General features: G+C 38.6%; 1 protein-coding gene across 2 annotated transcripts in view; it reads right to left on the bottom strand.

Annotated features, from left to right (window-relative positions):
• Positions 1-18,938, bottom strand: part of LOC107103323 (septin-9-like) — a 23,265-nt gene extending 4,327 nt beyond the window's left edge. Inside the window, exon 1 of one of the 2 annotated variants that reach the window (XM_015402982.1) lies at positions 18,810-18,938. In XM_015402982.1, the coding sequence (XP_015258468.1) occupies positions 18,810-18,831 (22 nt within the window). In that variant the 5' untranslated portion in view covers positions 18,832-18,938. Of the gene's footprint in view, positions 1-8,139; positions 8,474-18,809 lie in introns of those variants that run through there. The other variant, XM_015402979.1, reaches the window with a different exon arrangement.
• Positions 18,939-23,284: the final 4,346 nt, after the last annotated feature.

Here is a 23,284-nt window from a genome sequence, read left to right on the forward strand (position 1 = left end):
TGTGTGTGTGTGTGTGTGTGTGTGTGTGTGTGTGTGTGTGTGTGTGTGTGTGTGTGTGTGTGTGTGTGTGTGTGTATCGATGTACCTTTTAGGAATCAGAGTGAGGACCTTTTTTTTTTTCAAACTTCACCATCACAATGAGGAGCAGTTGTAAAGTGAGGACATTTTGCTTGTCCTCACATGCTATTTTACTTATAGTAAGGTTTAGGGCTAAGATGTCATTTGGGTTAAGGTTAGGGTTAGGGTGAGGTATGCATTTGTAATGGTTAGGTTTACGGTCAGGGCATAGAAAGGGTTGAAAATGACTTAAAATCAATGGAAGTCAATAGGAGTGAACACATGGTCCTCACTACATATAGCACAACAGACATGTGTGTGGGTGTGTGTGTGTGTATGCTTGTTGAGAGCCAGCTGGAGAGAAGAGCAAACACATGGGTGTTTTCTTTTCCAGCTTGGGCCAAACCCTTTGCCTTTGCTGACGTCACTGCATCATGAGACAGTCCTATATGAGGAATACAGTAAGTGTTAACGTCAACTAGTCTTTATCAATGCATGCAGGTATTGTCTATAACCCTTTAATCTCTGGCATTTTTACCTTAAATGCACAGTTAATTTGGATGACAGGGTTTTTTTAAGAGCACAAAGCTCAAATTTAGTGAAAGTCTCCAGATTACTATAATGCTAGGACACATAATCTGTGGCTTGCTCTTTAAACTAAGTACAGATATCCCTAAAAATGTCCCCTTACTAAATTCCCATTGACTCAACCCACTCTTAGCTGCTCATTTGACCTGGAACTGAAGTCAGTTTTTCAACCCAATTAATCTTCAACTCTAAACAATATGCAGGGAACAGAATGTGCACCAAATAAGGCAGGCACAGAGCAAAGCGCAATGGTTTTAAACTAACACTTGCAGTGGCAATAGTTGAATCTGTGTGTTGAATTGAAACAGAGTCAAACTGCCAAAGAGAATCACATGATGTGGCCGCTGCAAGTGTAGCATGCACTGGCCCAGCAGAACATTCTCCTTGCCTTTCTGAGCATGACAGAGGAGGAGGCCTAATTAATCTTCTGTAGTTCTTCTGAAAAAGGATCATGTAAAACCATCAGTTAGTTCACAAGAGATACACTTTTTCTATTAAAATATAGTCACTCTTTGTGCAGCATGTCTACATGTTGAAGACCAACTCCCCTCACATGGATGAAGAACTTCCAATGACTGCTGATTTAATTTCATAATGCCAAGCCTTACGGTTAATGCAGTATTGGGTTACTCTAAAGAAAAACCTAACATTTCATACTGCAGCTGCTTCACATTAAAATCATTTAGCTGATAAAATACAGGGCAGCCTTTTTTGTGACGTTATCTGAAATCAATCATTGAGAATGTGTCACTTCAATCCTTAGCGGTTTATTTGCTGTCAAGTCATTTTTCAGATGTTTTGAAAATATGGCTAAAAGGAACATGCATGAATATGGCCAAGATTTGAAGCAAATTATTTGCATAGGGTGATCACAATAATGCAGAAATGTGTGCATGTAAAATTGGCTTTTAAATAAACGAATGATGTTGTTCAACAGAACCTCAAAGCAACAGAAGAATGTATTCAACTTTCCACGCACAATAGAAAGCTGAAAGAAGTCTGCATTATTTTACAAACTGGGCAAACTATTGTTAAGCATTGTTTCATGACAGCTTGAACTGGTTTGTCCTTCAAAGTGGAGTTTGTCTCTTGTCTCTGTTTCAGTTTGTTTTGCAGAACAACAAAAAAAGAACAAAAATGGCTTTAATGAAGAAACTTGGTGGTTCTAAGTATTTGTCTGAAAAGTGATTAAAACATCAATATTTAACTTCCATACCAACTCAAAGATGGCACAAGACTTTGATTAAAACAAAACAGTTGCTGGTAAAAGGATTGTAATTGTGTCGGACATTCATATATTCAAAATTAGCCTGTTCATTATATTTGGTATTTCATATGAGATAACTGTTCTATATACATACAATCTACAGCAAACAATAATAAAAGATAAGCAATGCCACATTCAATTTGAAGTGAAAAATCCTTGATATTTTAAAAGAAAATCATAATAAAGAGTAAGCTGAAAAAACACTGCTTAGAGAAAAATCATTCACAAACTAAGCTCCCGCGGCCTCAAAGTTTTACCCTAAACCTTCCTTAAAGGTATAGTGGAGGATTTTCACAAATTTTTGAAGAGACTTGCCCTCTCCACTTACAAAAAAAAAATTTACATGCACAACCCTGTACCCGCTCCCAATAGGGACCATCTATTAAAGGCGTGCGAGAGCGTGCAGAAGCCCATTTCTCCTCATGCACGCTCTGTTTATAAGTTGCTGTATGCATTGCTCATACAAACTTTCTTTCCAAAAGAAAATTTGCAATTTCTCCCCTATGTCAGACTCACCACCAGTAAGTGAAAATGGGGACGAGCACGTAGAACGGCCTTACGTAAACATATCACCAAGATGATAGACAATTAGGAGAACCACTTATTTAGATTATACACCCAGAAAAAGAACATCCTCCACTATACCTTTAAGAAAGATTTGCCTGTGATCTGATTTAAATAAAATAATAAACTAATTCTCAGGTGTTTCACCAAGGCCCTAAAAACAGCAATTATCAAACCACTGATGAAAAGAGCAACTTGGACAAACTTCTAATGCAGAACCACAGGCCTCTCCCAAACCTCCCCTTCATCAGTGGGATTACTGCAAAAGTTGTGTTTTAACAGTTAAACACCTTCCTAATAATGAGCAGCTTTCCCAACATCTTCCAGTCAGGGTTCCTGTGCTCAACACACTACAGAGACTGCCCTTGTCCAGTTATTCAACAACATCCTTAGAAATGCAGACTGTGGAAGAATCACACTGGTGGTATTATTACTGCAGCATTCAACATTGTTGATCACTCCATTTTATTAGAGCGCCTGGAAAACTGGCTCTGCTTTTCTGGTGCAGCACTGGACTGGTTTATATTCTACTAGAAGGACATGGACTTTATTGTTTCAGTAAGTCACTTTACACAAAAATCTCATGTGGCGTTCCATAGGGCCCCTCCATTCAATATCAACATGCTCACTCTAACAGATCTTCATGAAAAATGTAGGTTACCATAACTATGCAGGCAACACATAGCTGTACATTAAGAATGTCACCTAGTGACTAGGAATTCCAGCGCTCTGTAAATGCATGGAAGAAATCACCACAAGGATATCCCAAAATTGTCTTTAGTCGAATCAAAACAAAACTGAAGAAATTGATTTTGGGCCAAAATAAAATGAGCAAAGATCAGTTAATACAGCTAAGAACCACCAATTATGCTCCAAATCTGGTAGTAGTGATGGACTCAGCCCTGGACCTTCAAGAGCCGCATAGCACAATAATAAAGTCAGCCTTCTATCACCTAAAAAACATCTCCAGGATTACCATACTTCCAGACTATGGAGCGCACCTCACTATAAGCTGCAACCACTAGGTTTTAGAAAAAACTGGAAACGAAAAACCAAACCTGTAGGGTGAGCTCTAGATATCACATGAACAGATATACATCCCGGTGTCCATAAATAATTTAATTATGGTACTTAAAATTACTTATTTCTACCCTTAAATCACTAAAGAATGCTAATACACATCTTTAAAAAATGTTTTATGACTTTTGTGAGACAATTTTGACGCTTTTTACATTTTCTTTGTCTGACGTCATCATGGGACATGCTCAGAGCAGTCCGGCAATTTATGATTTATCTGCATTTTAGTTGTTTCTTTGTTTAGATTACACACTATATACCCTAATTTTAGCATGAAAAGATAAGATACAATTAACAAAGAATAGATTTATGTTTAAATCCAAAGCCGACAAAGTTAGTTCCTGGAAGAAGCGTAGAATCCAATTTTGGTGCAGATCGGTTAGAGACGACTGATAAAACAGAAAGGATTTTAAAGCATTTATTTTCTTAGGAAATACATTATTAACCTTTAACACATTTTAGGTTAGTACGCGTACTATTTTTGGAGAGGAAAAACGTTATTTAGGTCTTTTTAACAAATAAAATCGAGGGAGACCCAGATGCGAATACCAGCATTAGCTGATGGCACAAGTAGGACAGATCTTGCTTCCAGGATGGGTCGGGTTGTGTAATGGGGCTTTGTCATCTCTTTACTTCAGATCTGTAGGAGTTGAGCCCAGTCTACTTTGCGGTTCAGCAGCTTTAATTTGGCGAAAAAATGTCAAAATGTGTGAAATCAAAACATGTGTTCTCCACTGGGCCTGCTGCTAAGGATGCTCTTGTGCTAAAGAAAATTACCCCCCCAATCCTTCAAATCCAAACTTGAACTTCCCCCCCGCCGGGTAAGAAAAAACCAAAAAAAAACCGCAACCTCCCAAAAACCGCAAGGGTCAAAACCGTGGGGAAAAAGAACCGCCTAAAAGCCCAAAAATACAGTAAAAGACTAACGTCTCAACAGGAGAAAATAATTCATGTGTTTATCTTTAATATAACTGATTACGGTAACAGTGCCCTTGCAGGTCTGCCTTAAAAAGACCAAAAAGTTTGAAATCATTAAACCAGCTCCCCGTAGCCCAAAGAAAAAGCTTATTTCTGTTATATGTCTCTTAGTCTGTTAGAATGTTTTAGCACCAAAAGAATCTACAGACTTGCTGTCAGGTCTTCTGGTTCAAATCAACTCTGCATATCCAGAACCAAACATGGAGAAGCAGCGTTCAATTTTATGCTCCACTAATCTGGAATAAACTCCCACAAGGCTGTAAAATGCTGAAGTGATCAGTTGCTTTAAATCGAGATGGGAAACTTATTTGTTTTGAGAGGCCTTTGACTGTCCAACTTTCCTGTTTTTAATAATCATCCTATTAGAAAAAAGATTTACATTAAGTCTTTTAATTATTTGAATTGTTTCTATGCCTCTGTAATGTAATTTTCTTTTTCTTAGGTAAAGCACTTTGACATGGGTAGAGGAGATTTGGTCTGTAAAAGATATTTTCCATTCCAAACAGAAATTAAAAACAACTCTTTACACAGGGTAAGAGAGAAAATATTTTATCACCAAGTAGTTGCTCTGAATTAATTATCGAGATTACTTTCCTTTGACTGTCTTCTGCACACACTTTAGTCAGCTCCACCAGTAAAAGCACCACAAAGCGCTGCTGTGTTTGCTGTGCAGAGTGACCTCGGGTACTTCCCTGAAGCACCGCTGTTTGTTGCGTCATTAGCAGGAAGTCCGTCCTTGCTGTCGGGCCTACAGGAGTCTGATTGAGGCGATAGGGAGGTAGAATCCTGAGAAATATCTTCAGTGTAAAACTACTTCCTCCAAGTCTGAAAGCTGCTGCCTAGAGTTGGAAACATTTCAGCCATATACTATAAAGGCTTGTTGCACCTAAAACAAATCGTGAAAGAAAAACCCTGTAGTTAAGAGGATGTTAGTTTAAAGAAACAACTTTTTCATTCTTAAAAGCATATTTTAGTATATATAAATATCTCTCTATATATATATAGACTTATCTAAATATATATTAATTCAGTGACTTCAGACTCCTAAAACATTAGTGTGAGGTATGTTTGTTCCTTCTCAACAGAAGGTTTTGTTGTTTCTTAATAATTAGTACATTTTTTAACACTGAGGCCCCATCTGAGGTGATTAACCTCCTGGGTAAGAAAGCCCTGTTTTCTGTTCATCTCAGCTTTAACAGCAAAGGAAATGACTTTCTGCATTCTTACCACAGGCAACATACGAATGTACATGCTTTTCTGTCTCATGTGGTGTCATTTATTTTACAAATAAGTCTCCATCTGAATAATTATAATATGTAACGTGACATTGGATTACAATTACTGAACAGATAATGAAACACATGCTGTAAAACGACACGGCAAACGTCATGGCCAGGCTTTGATTTCCTTTCAAAGCTACACAACCACCCCTACTTGCTGGGCTAATATGAATCATTGCAGCAGCATGGCATGTGATTCCTCCAACCTCCTTTGATAAAATGATACTTGATTATTTGCACTGTCTTGTATAACTGGCAAAGATTCAACAGGAAATGTGACACTCTGTGTCACATTTGCATGTCTAGAAGGAAGACTTGAAGTTGAAGTTGATGTAATAAGGACAAAAATATAAATCGACAGCCAAAACATAAAAGTTTGACTATCAGTTTTAATTCTAATCACTGCTCTTTATTTGTAAATGCCATTTTACTGTTTATATGTGTGCTACTAGTAGAAGGAAACCTTGTTTAAAATACAGACCCTGTTGATACGATTGCTCACAGTATGAGTATGATCACCATTAAAAATATGACAAAGTATAACGATGCGCCACCTACAGTGAATTAAAAAAGCTATAGGACCTGCTCTACACACCTACTTAAGAGTAACTAAACCCTGAGTCATTTGGCTCTTTTGCAGATAAAGTGTATAAATTATGCCTTAAGGTTGTTGTCTTCATTTTACTTTGCAAATGTTGACTTTCTTCTGTAAACCTGTTTAATTCTGCAATATTTCTCCTAAAACCACCCTGGTGCAGCCCTGTAGGGGTTGAAGAGTGGCAACTATATTGAATTTTCCTAATGCTTATAATGTTACATGTTAATATAGCTGAGTAGATGTCTACGCCATCACCCTGAGTTCAGGTATGATTCTGAGGTGATACTGTTCCAGTTTCCTGCATGTGGCCACTGCGGCTACTGTTACAACCATAATGATGACAGGAATGCTGTTCTACTTTTTCACAATTTCAAGTACAAATGGAATACACTGAGACACCTTTCTACCGCAGCAGTCAGGAGTTGGAATTGCGAACACAGCGAGCTTTGATAGGATGCAGTTTACATGATTGGTCAGAATAGTGTTTTATTTTATGCTACAAATGTTGAGTCATGTTCACCCCTACACCTGGCCATCCCCTTCGTCTTTCTTTGCACTACCCCTTGGTGGCAGATGCTTTACATTCATGGCTTCTGAGCCATGTAGAATCATCTCATGCATCTATTTTGCTTCAAAGACCACGGTCATGCAATAAACAGATTCATATTTTGGGCACCTCTGAAGAATTGAGACTTGGGGTTTGATGGTGTTGGTGTTTGGTCTAAAGCGGTCATTGGACGACAAGCGGTGAACACATTGGAAACATCCCAAGTCCATCAAAGGGAAACCGAAAGACAGATTATCCATTCAAAATTGTCTATGTTGGTGAAACTGAGGTATTGCTAAACAATAAGGCCAACTACACCACAACAGCGGCCTGTTATTCTGGTGTTCCACATGATTGAAGAGCATCTGAAAACAAGACTTCAAGCCGCAGGCACACTCCTTCATCCTCCCAAAGCCTGTGTTTGCTGTACACCACTTCTGTTTCTGCATGGCTTAACTTTATAATTCACACAAGTTTAAAGACACAGATAGGAGGAGAGGTGGAGAGTTTCCCTGTGCATACCGCCGGCACACTGGTGTTGAGAGACCAGCAGCCCTGGACATGTGCAGATGTGTTCCTAATTGCTATATGTTTGTGGAGGACAGACAGAAAGACAGGTTAGGGTGAGAGGTGTCAACCTGTCAGCCTCCTTCCCCGCCCACCCTATCTTCTCCTGATATCCGCCGCCAATGACACGCCAAAGGGGGGCTGTGGATGGACGGGGCGCTGAGGGAGGAGAAGTGGAAGCACAGCCAGAGGATGAACAGTGGGGCAGGAGGGATGACAGGGGGAATCCGAGAGATGAAAAAGAAGTGGTCCAGGTGTTCACCTCACAGCTGTATGTTTAATTGCAGCACACATTATACAGCATTTTTTCTCTCTCTTTGAAATACACATTTTTCACAGATTGAACTGTTTCAACTCCATGGAGACCTTAACAGCAACCCACTGTTATCGACACCCAAAGAGTGTTAAAGGGCTCTGAAAAAACAACATTTTAAGCACAATTTGCCTTTCAAAACACCACACCTCAGTGCAGACATCAACAAGCCATCTTCATTTTCCAGATCTGCCTGGTTTCAAACATGTGGAAGCTATCTATAGTGTCCTCATGGCAGGGTTAAAGAGAGAGCCTTACTGGATGAGAGGCAGAGGAAAAAAGAGGAACAAGAAAGACACTGACCTTCGAAGTCTGATATGATCCCTTCCAAGTGAGCGTTGACAGTTGAATCTGACATTTTTGGGAAGAAGATATTTGTGTGTGTGTGTGTGTGTGAAAAGGAGAGGGAGAGAGAGGGATCAGGGTTCCCTTTTACCCCAGCAAGGAAAAGTCTTCCAGAGCCGCAGTCCCGCTTTTAAACAAATCCCAAATTAGGAGCCTGTGCAGCTGAGAGGAGGGGAGGCTCAACGGAAAAAGGAAAAAAAAAAAAAAACAACAACCAGAGTTGATCTCCCTCTATCTCCCCTCTCTGTTTCTAAAGCAGCAACTTATTTTCCTCTTCTCCTCCTTCTTCTCAACTTCCAGAGCTTGGAATGACACCCACCACCTTCAACCACCCTCCTCCCTCTTGCTCTTTCCCTCTTCTAACTCACTGCCTTCCCTCCCCCCTGGTCTCTCCTTCCCTCTATATCTCCCTCCCCTTCTTCAGGCCCCCTTCTTTCTGAAAAAAAACACCCTTTTTCGAGCAATTTCAAATCATTTGCTGCGTATCAAGATCCCATGACTAAGCATGGAGTTGCAAAACTTTTTTTTTTGTATCATACAAACACACATTAGAAGGAATCTCTGTTTATTTTTCTGATGTTAGACTGACAGAAAACCTGTATCTAGAAGCCTACACAGTAAGGGCACGCTCACACAGGCGGTTAGTGGACACTCTGGAGGCAGACATCAATAAATGAGTCCCTAATGACTTAATGACTCCATGAATGAGTGTCTGTGTATGGGGGAGGAGGAGGAATGAAGTGGACAGTATGTGTATGTGTGTGAAAAATGGTGGATGCTAGGGGATGTTTGCATGTGTGTTTGTCAATGAATGTATTTGAAGAATGCAGCATGATATTTGAAGCTCTCAAATGAGTTTAGCGGACACAATGATGCACAACCATCTCTAGTTCGGTTTTCTCATCGGAAATGACTCTGAGTTATTCACACACCTCATGCTGATTCACCAGACGCAGTGAAAACACAACTGAGCTCTTCATTACTCATGGTGGTAAAAGCTGATGGTGAAGGGTTGACCCTTTCAGCAACAACCACTCCAGACGTGTCTATCATAAAACCTATATGTGGAAAAGCATGGTGGAGGCCTGTGATGCTGTGAGGCAATTTCTCTTCTAAAGGTAGAACACGAGAAACAAAACCATAAATAAATGCTCCATCATACACATCATAAATTCAGGACAGGGGAACACATTCATCCACTGAGAATACAGTATTCAAAAGTTATATGCAGTGAAGGGAGTTGTTTTATTTTAAAAGCTTTAAGACTCATTTATATTTCTATAGTGTATGGATCTAGTTTTGTGTTTTCAATTGTCATAATGGTAATAATAAACAGTTTTGTAAAACAAAAAACATAGATTAAGGTGACTTTTTCTTAACACAAAATAAATAAATAAATTAAAAAAGTTTCTTCTTTTTGTTATTTGGCTCCTGCAACAAAAAAACATGCTTTTTATAAGACAGGCTGTTACAAATGTCTGCCATCGAAAGCCAGTGCATGTGCATGGGGCGAATAAATCCTAAAATATACCCTAATGGAAGAAATAAAATATGCAAATGGTTGGATAATTGAAATGATTTGGCTTTAAGTTGCAGTTCACCTCTTTTTCTTCTCTCGAACGAGCAGATGAAGTGTATCATCCTTGCAGGAAATCTATCTTTGATTGCTGGAGATTTTAGGAGTATAAAACTCTCCCTTTAAACGTGTTCTTTATTACAGAATCAAAGTTCATACATTTCGTTGACATAGGCATGCTCACTGATCTGTTGATTCTTAGTATAGATAAAAGCTTTTACTGCACAATTACATAACTGTGAGATTAATGTTACACTACATTACAGCTGAACCGTGCAAAGAATGAAATCTAAAAAAACTTATCATCGGCTGCCACATGTGGCAGACACTGATATCACATGAGAAGTCAGACCCAGATGCTACACAAAGCGTTTGAAAAGATCATGTCTTTCATTCTTTTAGATTAAAGGCATTGACTTAACGCTGCTTCTCTGAGCCATATCCCCTCATTCAGATGGAAAATAAACATTCATAGCAATTAAATATGTTCTCCCTCTCTCACTAAACCTAAGTTCCACCAGCAGAGGTCAGCGTTATACTTAAAATATTACCCGCCTCCCTATGAGCCTGTAGTGCATGTGGAAGCAGTGTCACTACTGTACTGTTATTCAATCTGCAGCTAGCTGAAGATGGAAACATGAGGAGAACGTTATCCAGACACACCCTGGACCCAAACAGCACGTCATGTCAAACACGTGTGTGTGTGAGATTCCTTTACCATGCCACAAACACTCAGAAACAAACACATCCAGATACACAACATCCAGGAGTGATCAAACTTCCTAAACGACAAATTCAGTTTCTTTTACTGGTACTTTTATGACCAACATTAAGCTCTTTATTGTTTTACAGCTGAAGGACAAGCTGTCCTGTGGGGTATACCTCCACCACTTCGGCACATGAAGAAATTAATGTAGGGAAACCAAATCTAACAACAGAACAACACGTTTCAGCTTGTTCTTTGTCAATAAAGCTGGGTTCTTAGTATTTTAAGTGTTGCAGGAGTCTTAATCTCAATAGATTTTTCTGTGCACCTTAGAAGGAGAAACTGTGTCATAGAACAAATAATGACTAAACTTTTATGTCTTTTTGGCAAAAGATCAAAAGTTTAGTCATTGAGACTTTTGGTAAACATTAATTTCCAACTCAAACTACATCTTTTCGGTTAGTTTTCAGACTGAACTTCCGTTTTGTCATTTACAAATATAAATATAATTTGCTTAAAACCATTCCATTACAGTCCTTCTTGATGGCATTTTCTTTACCACAGTTTTGAGTCGTTAGAAGCTTCAAAAAGTTTTTATATGGAATCCACTCAATTAATGTTCCCACCACATCTGTTCAGTATCCCTATTCATGGTGAAGAAAGTTTCCCCACAGCATGATGCTGCCACCAACTTGTTCCACCATAGGAATGCTTTATCCCGGCTTATTTGAAGTACTGGTTTCCTGATAGACCAGGCATCCCCAAAGCGGGTCCTTGAGTGCCACTGTCCTGCAGGTTTTAGATGTTTCCTTGCTGCAGCACAGCTGATTTTAACTGAAACTTGATTAACAGGCTTTTGCTTAACTGCAATCATCATAATCAGCTATGCTAAAGCAGGGAAACCTAAAACCTGCAGGACAGCGGTCCTGGAGGACTGACTTTGGGGATGCCTGTGCTAGACTCCACCAAAGGTAGAACCGTGGTCTATGTTAGTTGACTTACACAGCAATTCAGCTGCATTATTGTCTCTGACAGCAAGAGGGATATGGTGGCAAAGTTATCTCTTGCTAACACTTCTAAATAATGTTTTTGTTTTAAAGCTGCTGATGGGATTTTATTTTCAACAATCGCATTCTTTCTTTCCATGTTCTCCTAACAGTCAGATTTTTGCAGCCAACAACTAATAATGGTCTTGTCAACAAATTCCTCCACATGAGTTATGAATCGATAGTACTCCTCCAGAGTTACCTTACAGGCCTGAAAACTTCTCTAAATAATATTCTCCTTGCCTAATCAGTTTAGAACAACATGTTTCATCAGTTAATCCTGCTTTAATCTCCTCAGCTACATCAGCATACCATTTGCTGTGTTCCTTAGTAATCATAATACTGTTCTTTCTTCTATTGTCTTATGCATACCTCTGAGGTGGTTTACAGAGGAATTTCTAAAGATTGGATTTTTTTGTGGTATCAGAGTAAAGGGGGGTGTATAAAGAGTGCAGAAAAAGTTTGAACAAAATAAAATGTGAAGAGTTCAAGATGCATCAATGCTTTTGTAAGGCATATATTCAAAATGGGTCATCGGCCTGTTAAATGCTTGCAGAAAAACCTAAAGCTCACAAAAACCCTTTCATTTAAAGAAAAATTTAACCAATCAAACTTCAGTCTCAGCTTAATTGTAATCTACTCTGGATTCATAACTGAGCTCTTAAACTGCATCAAAGCATTTGGTTTTATATCACCCAATTTGGCCCCACAAATATAGTAGGAGATATTTTCACTCTCACCAAGAGCAATTTGTATTTATCTCTGCTACATATCTTTGCAGGCCCTAGCAAGCCCACAGAGTGTTAATCCAAACTTCCGTAACAACTATCACACTGTGAGAAGGCTGGATGTGTTCCACCCAGAAAGGAAATGGATTCATATAACCACATGCATGCAATACATTCATGCCTTGATGTGAACATGTGTGACATCAGCAACCAGAACATGCATCAACATTTTCTTTATTACATTAATCTATGATTAATTTCTAAATTGGTTGAAAACGTGGGGATGAATTGTTTTTTTAATGTTCTGCAATAGGCAGCTGCTGGTTTTAAGTTGCACAGAAGCATATAGATGAAGAGAGACAGAGACAGCCGCCTGCTGCTTAATGTAACCTAGAGAGCTAGCAGCAGCAGCAGAGTGGGCCTTGGCCTTCCAGGAGGTGAAAAATGAGAGGAGCTGCAGAGGCCGGAGAAGAGGATAACTTCTATAAATGGATGCCAGGCTGGTGTGGCAGTTGTTAGGGCAATGCCAGGGCAACAAATTACAAATGTCAACAGTTGATCCCCAGAGACATAACAAGAGCAAAGACCTACAAATGAAAAACAGGAGCAGGTCCAAGTGCCTGGAGGCAAGGTGGCTACAGTACCCCCCAGGTAGTACTGTCTGTGCCATTTAACAGACATCCTGCAAACTACTGTGAAAGGGTCTACTTTTTGTAAACAATATAGATGCAAACATGGGGAAAACACTAAATTCTCATATACCGTTTTATACAGATATTTCCATTTTATGTTATTGGTATATTAAGTAATTGACATAAAGTAGCAAACAACTGGTAAGTTTAAGAGAAAATGTGCAAAGCTTCAAATAAAACCTTGCAAATAAAAATCTAGAATGTCATGAATAAATGTAGAGCATAAAGACGAGATTGTTGACAGAAAACCAGAAACACTATTAGCAGTTTGTCATGTGTGGAAAAGAAATATGTGAAGAAACTTGTCTTAACAGATACGTCCACAATCAAATGTTTTGGTCTACATGGTGGTGGCAGCATCATGCTGTGGTGAAGACATTCTTCAGCTGTGACAGAGAAACTGATCAGGGATGAGGAGATGGAGGAGCTGAAAACTGGGCAATATAGACAATTAGAAGATTAGACATGTTTGAGTGGCCTAGTCAAAGTTCTGTGGTAAATCAAATAGATTTATGGACCCAGCAATAAACATTCAAATATGCTCCATCCAATCTGACTTGAGGTCATCAGCAAGACAGAGAGCAAAATGTTCAGTCAATAGATTACACTTGACATAGACCTAAATGACTTAATGGTGCAATTGTAGAGGAAGGTGATTCCACAAGTCATTGACAAAATTTTTCTTAATAAAAACACAGATGATAATTTGAAGATAGATAAGTAAATTGATAAATACATCAAACCCACGTATCAGCTTTCTTTCAGTATCAAATAAAACCTCCATTTTAGAGATCGAGCTTCAGATTGAAGCTAGTGACAAAATTCAAAAAAGTAAAAAAGGGAAATGAAAACTTTATCACTTTATGAAAATCTCAGTTTCTTTAAAAAGAAAAAAAGATTGATGAAGTGTAACACTGACTTATTAAGTGAGCTGTCGCTTAACACAAAGAGGACGGTAATCAATTGGTGTCCACAGTCTTAATTGGATGTTTTTATCTTGTGGTAGTAATTAATAGCAAGTATCCAGGCATAAACAGTTGTTTTTGATTTTACAATCATGTAAGATTCATTGACCAGCCCCTCATTCTCAGTCAGAGGTTGTTATTTTTAACGTAAGCAGCACCAGCAACAGAGGAAACTCCAGCTTCCTGCTGTGTTAATCCAAAAACAACAAAAGCTTTGTTGGCCTCAAAGCGGAAAACTCACCCATGAGTCACTCTTTACCAAGCAGCCCCATCTGGAGTCAGTATAAACTGATGGTGAGAGCATTATAGTTAACGCAATCTGTGCTTATGTGCAGATGCATGTATAAATTAGATTTTATCAGCTATTATCTCAGTTTACATGGTAACCCCCATAATAAAGAGACCTGGGGAGGCAGTAAGAAACGATGGAGGCGTGCAGATGTCTCCCCAGGTGTACTTAAAGAGAGGTGACGGTGCTTCTTTAATAGAAACCTGGAGGAATATGTGCACGCTGTGTGAGAAAGACACACAAGGAGCGAGCATGACTAATGAGAGAAGCAGCACCACCAGTTTAAACCCCAGAAGAGAAATATCTGGCTTTTAATTCAGTGCAGCAGTGTGTTCCTGAATGTGGGAATGAACCAAAGAGATATCCCCTCAGTGAGGATCTGCAGCGTCTAATGAAAAGCAGTTACACGGACAAGATAGAGGAACCAAATTGTAACAATAGAAGAAGCATTCAATGGCTGTAAATGCTGTAAAATATCCACATGCAAACTAAAAAAAAATCCCCTCCTGAGGCTTTAGAACCCACACGGCCAAGTAGCTTTATCTAAAGTACAGTCACAGCTGTGAAGAAAGCAGCTGCCCAAAACAAATGTTAAACATCAGCAACCAGCCAGGCTTTATCGGATGGTAACACCTGTTGGAAACTGAGTGTCTGCACCGTGTGCACACATACACACACATACACAATGGCATATCGTTCAACAGCTTTATGCTCTGTTGCTGCATATTGGTGATGCATGCACACAGATGCTGCAGCTCTGCACGTGTGCATCCCAAGCAAAGACTTGGATGGAATACTGAGCACAGCTGCCCATGACCAGAAATGAATTCCACTTGGCTTTAATTTCTCTCACCATCCTCTTCCCTATTTCTCTCACGGGTAAAAATGTTGCCTTAAACTATGAAGCCAACATTTTTGTTGTCTTTCCTGTTCTTGCCAATGCAGATGCTCACTAGTGCATTTCTCCATTATTGAAAAGCACCAATGACACAAAAAGAATAAATGCACCGAATGTTTAAGCATTTTTCACATTCCTGACAGAAGCATCACCCTTAATGCTTTATTGAAAAGGATTGCAGGTGAAAAGGGTTGTTTTGCAAAGAGAAGAGATAAAAGGGACTTTTTTAACTCAGCATCTCCACCTACTGGATAAAGAATATATTACATCTTAAAGCTAGAGACTTCTCTCAGTGACTTTGTAAAATTCTGCAGCTGCTCTAACAACCATAGCCATGACATTTGGAGGAGGCTCTGACTGTCATATGAAATGGTCAGCTGACCCCATTGACACGGGCAATTAATGAGACACATCAGCCCCTTTATGGTCTGTTCAGAGTCACGGTGGTTTCTGCTGAGTTCTACTGAAAAACACAATCGTCGTTGATTCATGTTAGGGAAAAAATGTGAAGAGGACACAAATGTGGGCTTGCAAGAGCATAACTGATTAGCATGAGGAGGACTGATTTAGGCAAGGCAGATGGTAGATAGGAGTAATAATGAAACATGTCCATGGAAAATGAAACATGTAATAACAGAGCTAGAAGCATCGATTGTTAATTGTGAGGTGGTCAGAAATGGTCAGATTTAATATGTTTTTATGAACATTAAAATACTGTATTTACCAAAGACTGGGAGGTTCATTATTGTTCATGTATATTGTCCATCTGGTGTTCAAATAAACATATTGTTTAAAGCTATGCAGTTCTTTTCATTCTATTTCTTTTAAATAATTTGTGTTAAATGCTTAAATTCTGCTGGGATTTTCAAAAGTATTCACACCTCTTTTACATTTAATTAACTTTATTTGGAATCGCTGAGCTTATTAGTGCAAAGCTGTGACAAAAGAAGAAAAAAAAAACTGTTTTTTTGACATTTTTCCTCTTAAAACTCAAACTTTAATAACTCATATAAGAAGAGGCGCTTCAGAAAACAGTGTTTAGTTAATATAATCATAAAAGCATCATTTCAGTTCTGAGAGGGCTTTTTTTTTTACATCACTTTGTTGAAGGGAGAGCTGACAGGTAAAGGATACTGTTGCAGAGTAGTTTGAAGCTGGGTTAGATAATTAAAGAAAATTTAAAGCTTTAAACATCTAACTGTCTAGCTCATGTAATGCAAAACAGTTGAGCTACCAGGATACTGTATGACTTTCATGCTAAACTTAAGAAACATGTAAGGGGAGCATTGATCAGAAGAAAAAAAAACAACAACAAACATCCAACGCTTACATTTAAATACCTGTTTACAGTTTTTATAAAAAGGCAACAAAACAAAAACCATTATTAAGAGAAACTTCTGAAAGTTTGCCCGAAGTCTTGTAGGGGACACAGTAATACATAGAAGAGGCTTCAAATGTTACCTGTTTTCTACATTTAATGTTAAACTTGCACATTGCATATCAACCTACATGTAAACACAGCATCCTTAGCTCAAAAAATGGAGGATGTCTCATGCTGTAGGATGCTTTTCTTTAGCAGGGCTGGTCAAACACATTGGTGGTAAGGTGTGAGGTGTTAATATAGGAAGATCCACGAAACACCTAGTTAGACGGTTAAAAGACTTGAGATGAAGAAAACAACTAGAGCTAAAAACGAGTGGTTTAGATCCAGTCAAATTCAGGTTATAAATCCTATTTAAAATCTGACCACATGGTAAAATCTGTGAAATAACAGGAAGAAACTAAAAAGACAAATTGATGTAGAAAATACTGACTCATGGGCAGTGAATGGAAATCTGTACATCATTCAAGAGCTTTAATTAAAAAAGTAAAAATGTTTATCTTTTACTTTAAAGTTGATCTCCATTTCATGTAGAAAAACAAAACACAATGTAGTTTGTGGATGTAACAAAACTAAATATAAAAAAGTTGAGGAAAAGTTGTAGCTTTGTATCAGACCAGGTGAAAAAGTTAGGCATATAAGTAGATCATTTAAAATTATCTACTTCAGTGGATGTAAAAATGGAAATAAAGAAGCTGTGGTTGAAAACATTTATATTTGAAGAATCCCATTTACCTGAATGACAGCTGTACACAGCTGACTTGATAAGGGAAATAATTACTTGGATCAAAATCATAGAGAAAAAATGTACGTCTGACAAACGAGAAACTAAACTAATCAGAGATCGATGGTATTCAAGATTTTTTTTGGGACATCAGATGGTTTTATCTAGAATCTAAATACCTTTGCTTACTTTGCACAAAGCAGACATGCATTTGGAGCTGAAATGTCACAGAAGTTTCTTCCATAATAAACAACACTATGAAGTCTTCCCATAGATAACATACAGTAGATGACATTTTACAGGGCTTCCTCCCTGCAACATGTCCATTACACCACCTGTTGTTAACAGGCTCTGCATTCCTGATTTCTTTACTCTAACCCCTTCGTCTGCTGTGTCCCGTCTGCCCACATACACTCAAATCATAGCAAATACTGACACATACATGTCTCCAATACATCCATTATATATCTGGACATCAGAACCTTATCCTTTATGATCCTTTACTTTGGTTGTCAAGGGACCACAGTTTAAACATCAAAGGGGTTCAAGGATCAGTAAACAGGTTGCTTTACCTCTAGCCTTAAAATTACAGATCCCATCCAAGTGAAAACCCATGCTTTGCCTCACATTTCCAAGCAAACAAGAGAAATTATAGGGTACAGGAGAAGTACAGTGGGAGAACATGCCATACTTGTGTTAAAAAGACATGTGCTGCCTGCAGACCAAAGAGGTTTACTTTAAATTAACTAAAACACAATTTTATTAGTAAATTCCGTAAAAACTACTGCATAAATTTGTACACATTTAAATGCACCAAGACCAACCCAGAAAACCAGGTTCATTATGTGTTGGAAAATACCACTAAATGAATGCATTAGTAAGCATTCAAAGCCTGCTAATGAAAGATTCATAAAACTGTAATGGCTTGCTATAGACCCTTGGAGAGAACCTGGAAGTACAGGGCCACATTTCATAAAACCTGAAAGTGCAGCAAGCTGTTAGGTCACTTGTGAAACCCCTCTGATGACTTCAGCACAATAAACAGCACCTATACACACAAACAGACTTCTGAGAGTTTTTAATTCAGAGTGAGAGCTTTTATTTGCTGATCTCTAACCCTTTGTTAACTAAAGGAAAGTCTGAATGAGGATCAAAGTAAATGAAGCCACACGGGACAAGAGTAGTACTCTTTCCTGTTTTCATCCTAGTAAGAATATGGGGGAAGCAGAAATGTCTGGATAGAAAGTGATGGTTTGTGTCACTTCAGAAGAGTTAGGTTTTCCAAAATCTAAAATAAGAAAAATATATATAATTCTAAGAGGAAATTATTGTCAGTTGTCCCTAAAGAAAGATTGTAAGGTAAGAGAAGAGACAAAAAAGGTAGCAAATCTGACAGTTACTGTCCCAAAGCTGCAACAAAAGGTCTGCAGAGCTCCCAGCTACTAACCCCCCAAAAAACATGCAGTCAGCAAACAGGCCAGAATGAGCAAGTGGAAAATACCACAGAGGGGGGAAAACAGACTGCAGTAGAAAAGTGTCTCGGTTGCAGAAAAGCAGCAGATCTAAGTACAGAGGGGAGAAGTTACAGCTCCTCTCAGCTGAGAGGTCCACAGTTTGTCTTACCTGAAAATTTGTCCCCCTCCATGACGGGATAGCTCCCTCCACAGCCACATGTAGTTTCTACTCTTTCGCTCCTCTCTCTCTCTCTCTCTCTCTCTCCCCCCTCTTCCCTCCCAACTTTTTTTAGACTTCCCTCCTCTCCAGTCAGTGGCTCCCTCTCTCCTTCCCTTGCTTCCTCTTCCTCCTCCTCTCGCTCTCTTTTTCCTTCCAGCCTCTTGATTCTCCTTCTCTCTCCCGGCTTTGTTCCTGTCCCTGCTAATGAACTCAGAATTACGACACCCCCATGTGCTGATCATATGTTGCATTTTCAGCCTTTGCTTTCTTCTTTCCTCCACTTACTTTAAAAAAAATCTCTCCTAAGACTGAAGCTGCATTGTACATTGAAAATAGAAACCATTAGCTTTGCCATGTGACATGAACAGACTCTTGTTGGGTGAAAAATAACCTGCAGAACAAGAAAACTCTTCAGCTCCTTGTGTTAGAGTGCTGTGATTCATCTGATACCAACTGTAATCTTCTTGAGTCCAAAAGTATGTCTTGGTTTCCTCATGCTGTAAATGATACAGCTCTGTAATGAAAAGTGATAGCCTGCTGAAATAATGCTGAAGTCCCATAAAAATAATGAAAATTAAAAACGGGAAATTTTGCCAGAAATGTTTGAAAAATCAACAGAGAGCAGTAAGGCATTCATGTTCCCAGCGAGGATGAAAGAAACAAGGAAAGAAAGAGTTTGAGAGATTTGAACTGTGAAACGTCAGCCCTTCACTCCGAAATGTGTGTTCAGGAAACTCAGATGACCTCTGACCATTGGCACGTCTCTCATACTGCGCCCGGGGTCATAGGTCACATGGAGAGCGTCTGAGCTCTGATAGAGAGCTCAAACATACTCAGACATGTCAGTCTGCTGTCTTGCGCAACCTCCCATCAACCCACTGACCTGCATTTGGCTACATGTTTATGGCAAAAATGTTTTTGCACTATTATTTATCTTCACTTTCTGACATTTAGAATATGTGGATGGTTTAACTGAAAGCTTGTTTAAGCATAAATGGCCACACACTGGTATTTATAATGTTATCAAATTACGAAGGTGGACTATTAATTAGTTCTATAGATAAGTATTCCATATCATTTAGAGTAATCAAAGAAAAAATAGAACACATTATAAAAAAGGCTTTAAAGAATGAAAACCAAGGCAGGTATCAGTTTGCACAACACCTGTAGATGTCCGAGAATACGAGAATAAGTCGTCCTTTACTCCAAATTTAATCCATCAGTTGGCCTTGATTTATAAAGCATCTTACAGAAAACCAAATATCAGACAAGGCGCATTTTTTTCAAGTAAAAGTAACATGCATAAAGAATCACAATACAAGTCCTTTTCAATATCCCACGATAATAATAATTATGGGGGGCTGCACAGTGGAACGGTGGGTAGCTCTGTTGCATTGCAGCAAGAAGGTTCTGGGTCCGATTCCTAGCCCGGTGTCTTTCTGCATGGAGTTTGCATGTTCTCCCTGTGCATGCATGGGTTCTCTCCGAGTACCCTGGCGTTCTTCCACAGTCCAAAAACATAACTGTTATGTTAATTGGCTTCTCTAAATTCTCCTTAGGTGTGAGTGTGTGAACGCTATTAGAAAAACTTTCTTGTAATGTGAGCTTTTAAAACCAGTAGTTTCAGTAGCAGAATTTGGATACAAATTATCACAAGGCTCTTTGATTCATCACAGGATGTAAAAAGGTTACCCTGCATCACACTTTACAGTCTGTGGTTAACTACCCTTCACTTTGCAGACTTAGACTATTGCTTTGGTTTATTTTCTTTTATGAATCAGTAATAACTGGTGCGTCTAACTTCCTATCCTGGCAGAGCAGCTGCAGGCTCTGCTCTCTGGTATTTATAACAGTTGCTTTAGTCCAAACAGAGGTTAGGGAGAATGAACATTATTACAATCATTTTTCTACTTGGAAATACCTTTTTCTACTCGGTAAAAAAAAAAAAAAAAGCATCACTGGATGGCTGTTCTAGTTCTTAATGTTTCATTTCCACCGGGTTTGTTTTTTCTGTGATCTTTTTCAGTTGATTGTTCAATAACTTTGTCCTGAATACAGTTTTTTCACATATTGGTATTCTAACTGTATGTAAAATAAAATATTCTGTTAAAAACAACCTATATTGTCACAATATGATTTTAGTGAGAAAGGCTGAAATAAAAATAAATACCAGTAATAATGAATGAATAAGGATTAAAACAGTTTGTCAGAAGATTTATGGTAGAATAAATTTACTTGTAAATTTTCTTATGTAGTTTACTCACATATTTGCTCATTTTAATGGACTGTCATATTAGCACCCCCCAATGGTCAAAATGTGGAACTATTTTAAGTCACGCCAAACACCAAACGTGTCAGTGAGAAAGCAAAACCTGTCAGTTCTTCACATCTTGCTTCTAAATTATAATTAATGTGGTTTAATCAATATTTCTGTCAGGATACAGAACAGTGTCTCCTTAAGTGGATAAGGAAAGGAGCTAGTGCAGAACAAAAACAAAAAAATAAAAAAATTAGGATAATAAATCTATTGACAGCAGATCTGATGGTGCCACCTGCTTAAGGAAATAGGAAACAATGTGGAGTAAAGATCTTGGACAGAATCATCACTGTAATCAAGTTTTTATTTAATGTGTTAATGTAAGTTATCCTGTTGGTTTTAAATTTGCATATTAGATTTGTCGACTTGTGTTATCTTTTCTATTTTTCTTTTTCTATCAAAAGTCTTATAAAATCAACTAATCACTTGGTATTTTCATAGTCTTGGTACTGATGGCTGGCTTAATCGTTTACTCTTTTCACCTGTCTAATTGGCCAAGTGGGTCATTCACAGTTCATCTTGTCCACCTGGTTCCTGCTGCTATTTATGCTGCCTGTTTCCCTGCCATTGGAGCAGATTATTCTAGCTGTTGGTGAGACTAACTCTATGTTATTCCCATTCTCTGATCCTGACCTGTTTCTGCTTCTGGGACTTCCAAGTTTTTGCTTTGCCCCTGTTTGCTCTGTAAATTTGATCTGTTCTGATTGATTCCTGGATTCTGCTGGTTAACTGAACTGGGGCCCGTGTTCTGACCTCGGCTAGGATTCTCCTTTGGTACCTCCTCAGCTCTCTGATCTTATGGTCTAGTAACCTGGTTATGTTTCCACTCCGGCTTTGGATTTCCCCTCACAGATACTGCTGCTCCACACCGTCGGCTGGCGTCAGCTCTGCTCATCACTCGGAACTCTGGGACAAATCTCCCGTTAGGATTCTACTTCTTTCTCCGGGATCGAACTGAACTCAGAACCAGGTTAGAGACTTTAGCTCATAGTTGTGGCCAGTCTTAGATTCTAAGTCACTAACCTGAGTTTCTCTTTCTATGGAGTATCCTGTGTATTCGCCCTGATCCTGATCTGTCTGCTTAAATATTGGGTCCACAGTTCCAAGTTGCTGACAGGTATAGCACATATGCATTGTGAGGACGGCTTTAAAATTAACATTAGTGACTGCATAGTAAATTACGTTTGTCTAGCTTTCAGTCTTTAATCTGAGCCGATAAACATAAAGAGTGAATCTTTATTAGTGCAATCAGAGGTTTCCTATGGTATAGCTTGGATATATGAATCATTATTAAGTAATTGATCTGTGCTGTATCTCTAAATTGGAACACTCATGTCACTAATATCTTTTAACTGCCACCTCTAATTTCTGGGCATCTTTAAACAATTAAAGAAATATGGTCTGTAAAAAAAAAAAAAAAAAAACTATTTATGCTGCAGTATCAGAAGTACAGAAGGGTGGTGCTGGTGAGTTATTAACTTTAAGCAGTGTATCTCTCTGTAGGGCAAAGAAACACAAGGCAGATCCCAACAGCGTCCTAAGTTGTCTGCTTTGTGTAACACACAGTTCAGCAGCCTTTCATTGTTTGAATGATTTATTGGTCAGGGCTAAGTGCCCAAACAACCAAAAAAAAAAAAGCATTCCTCTCAAATCAGTCAAGCAGTGGAATGAAAAGAAGAGAAAACGAAGGAAGAAAAGAAAAGACACACACACAATAAAAAATAAAAATGGAAGAGATATTGCTCAAGAACACTTTAAAGGTTACAAGGAGGTCTGGCTCCTTGGAAGTACATTATGAGGAAATGAGGGATGACTCAAGACAGAGCACTGTAAATTATGGACTATATTACAGGGCAGTGTTGATATGTAATCTAAATATGGAGATTATGTAATCGGCTTTTGCTTCAACTGCAAACTCTACTTGCTTCCTGTATTTACAATTATATTGTTATTTCTATTTTAAAATAAGCTCTGATGTCACTATCAGCATACATTGCATAGCAACCTATGTCCAGCTATAAATATAAAAGACTCTGTATGTTCAGCTAAGCTTGACCTGCTGAGACGAGTGTCACAATCAAAAGAGGCAGAATGCTCAGCAGCTTTC

This window comes from Cyprinodon variegatus, unplaced genomic scaffold (genome assembly GCF_000732505.1).
Source record: "Cyprinodon variegatus isolate N-32 unplaced genomic scaffold, C_variegatus-1.0 Scaffold1422, whole genome shotgun sequence".
In the NCBI taxonomy this organism is placed as follows: Eukaryota; Metazoa; Chordata; class Actinopteri; order Cyprinodontiformes; family Cyprinodontidae; genus Cyprinodon; species Cyprinodon variegatus.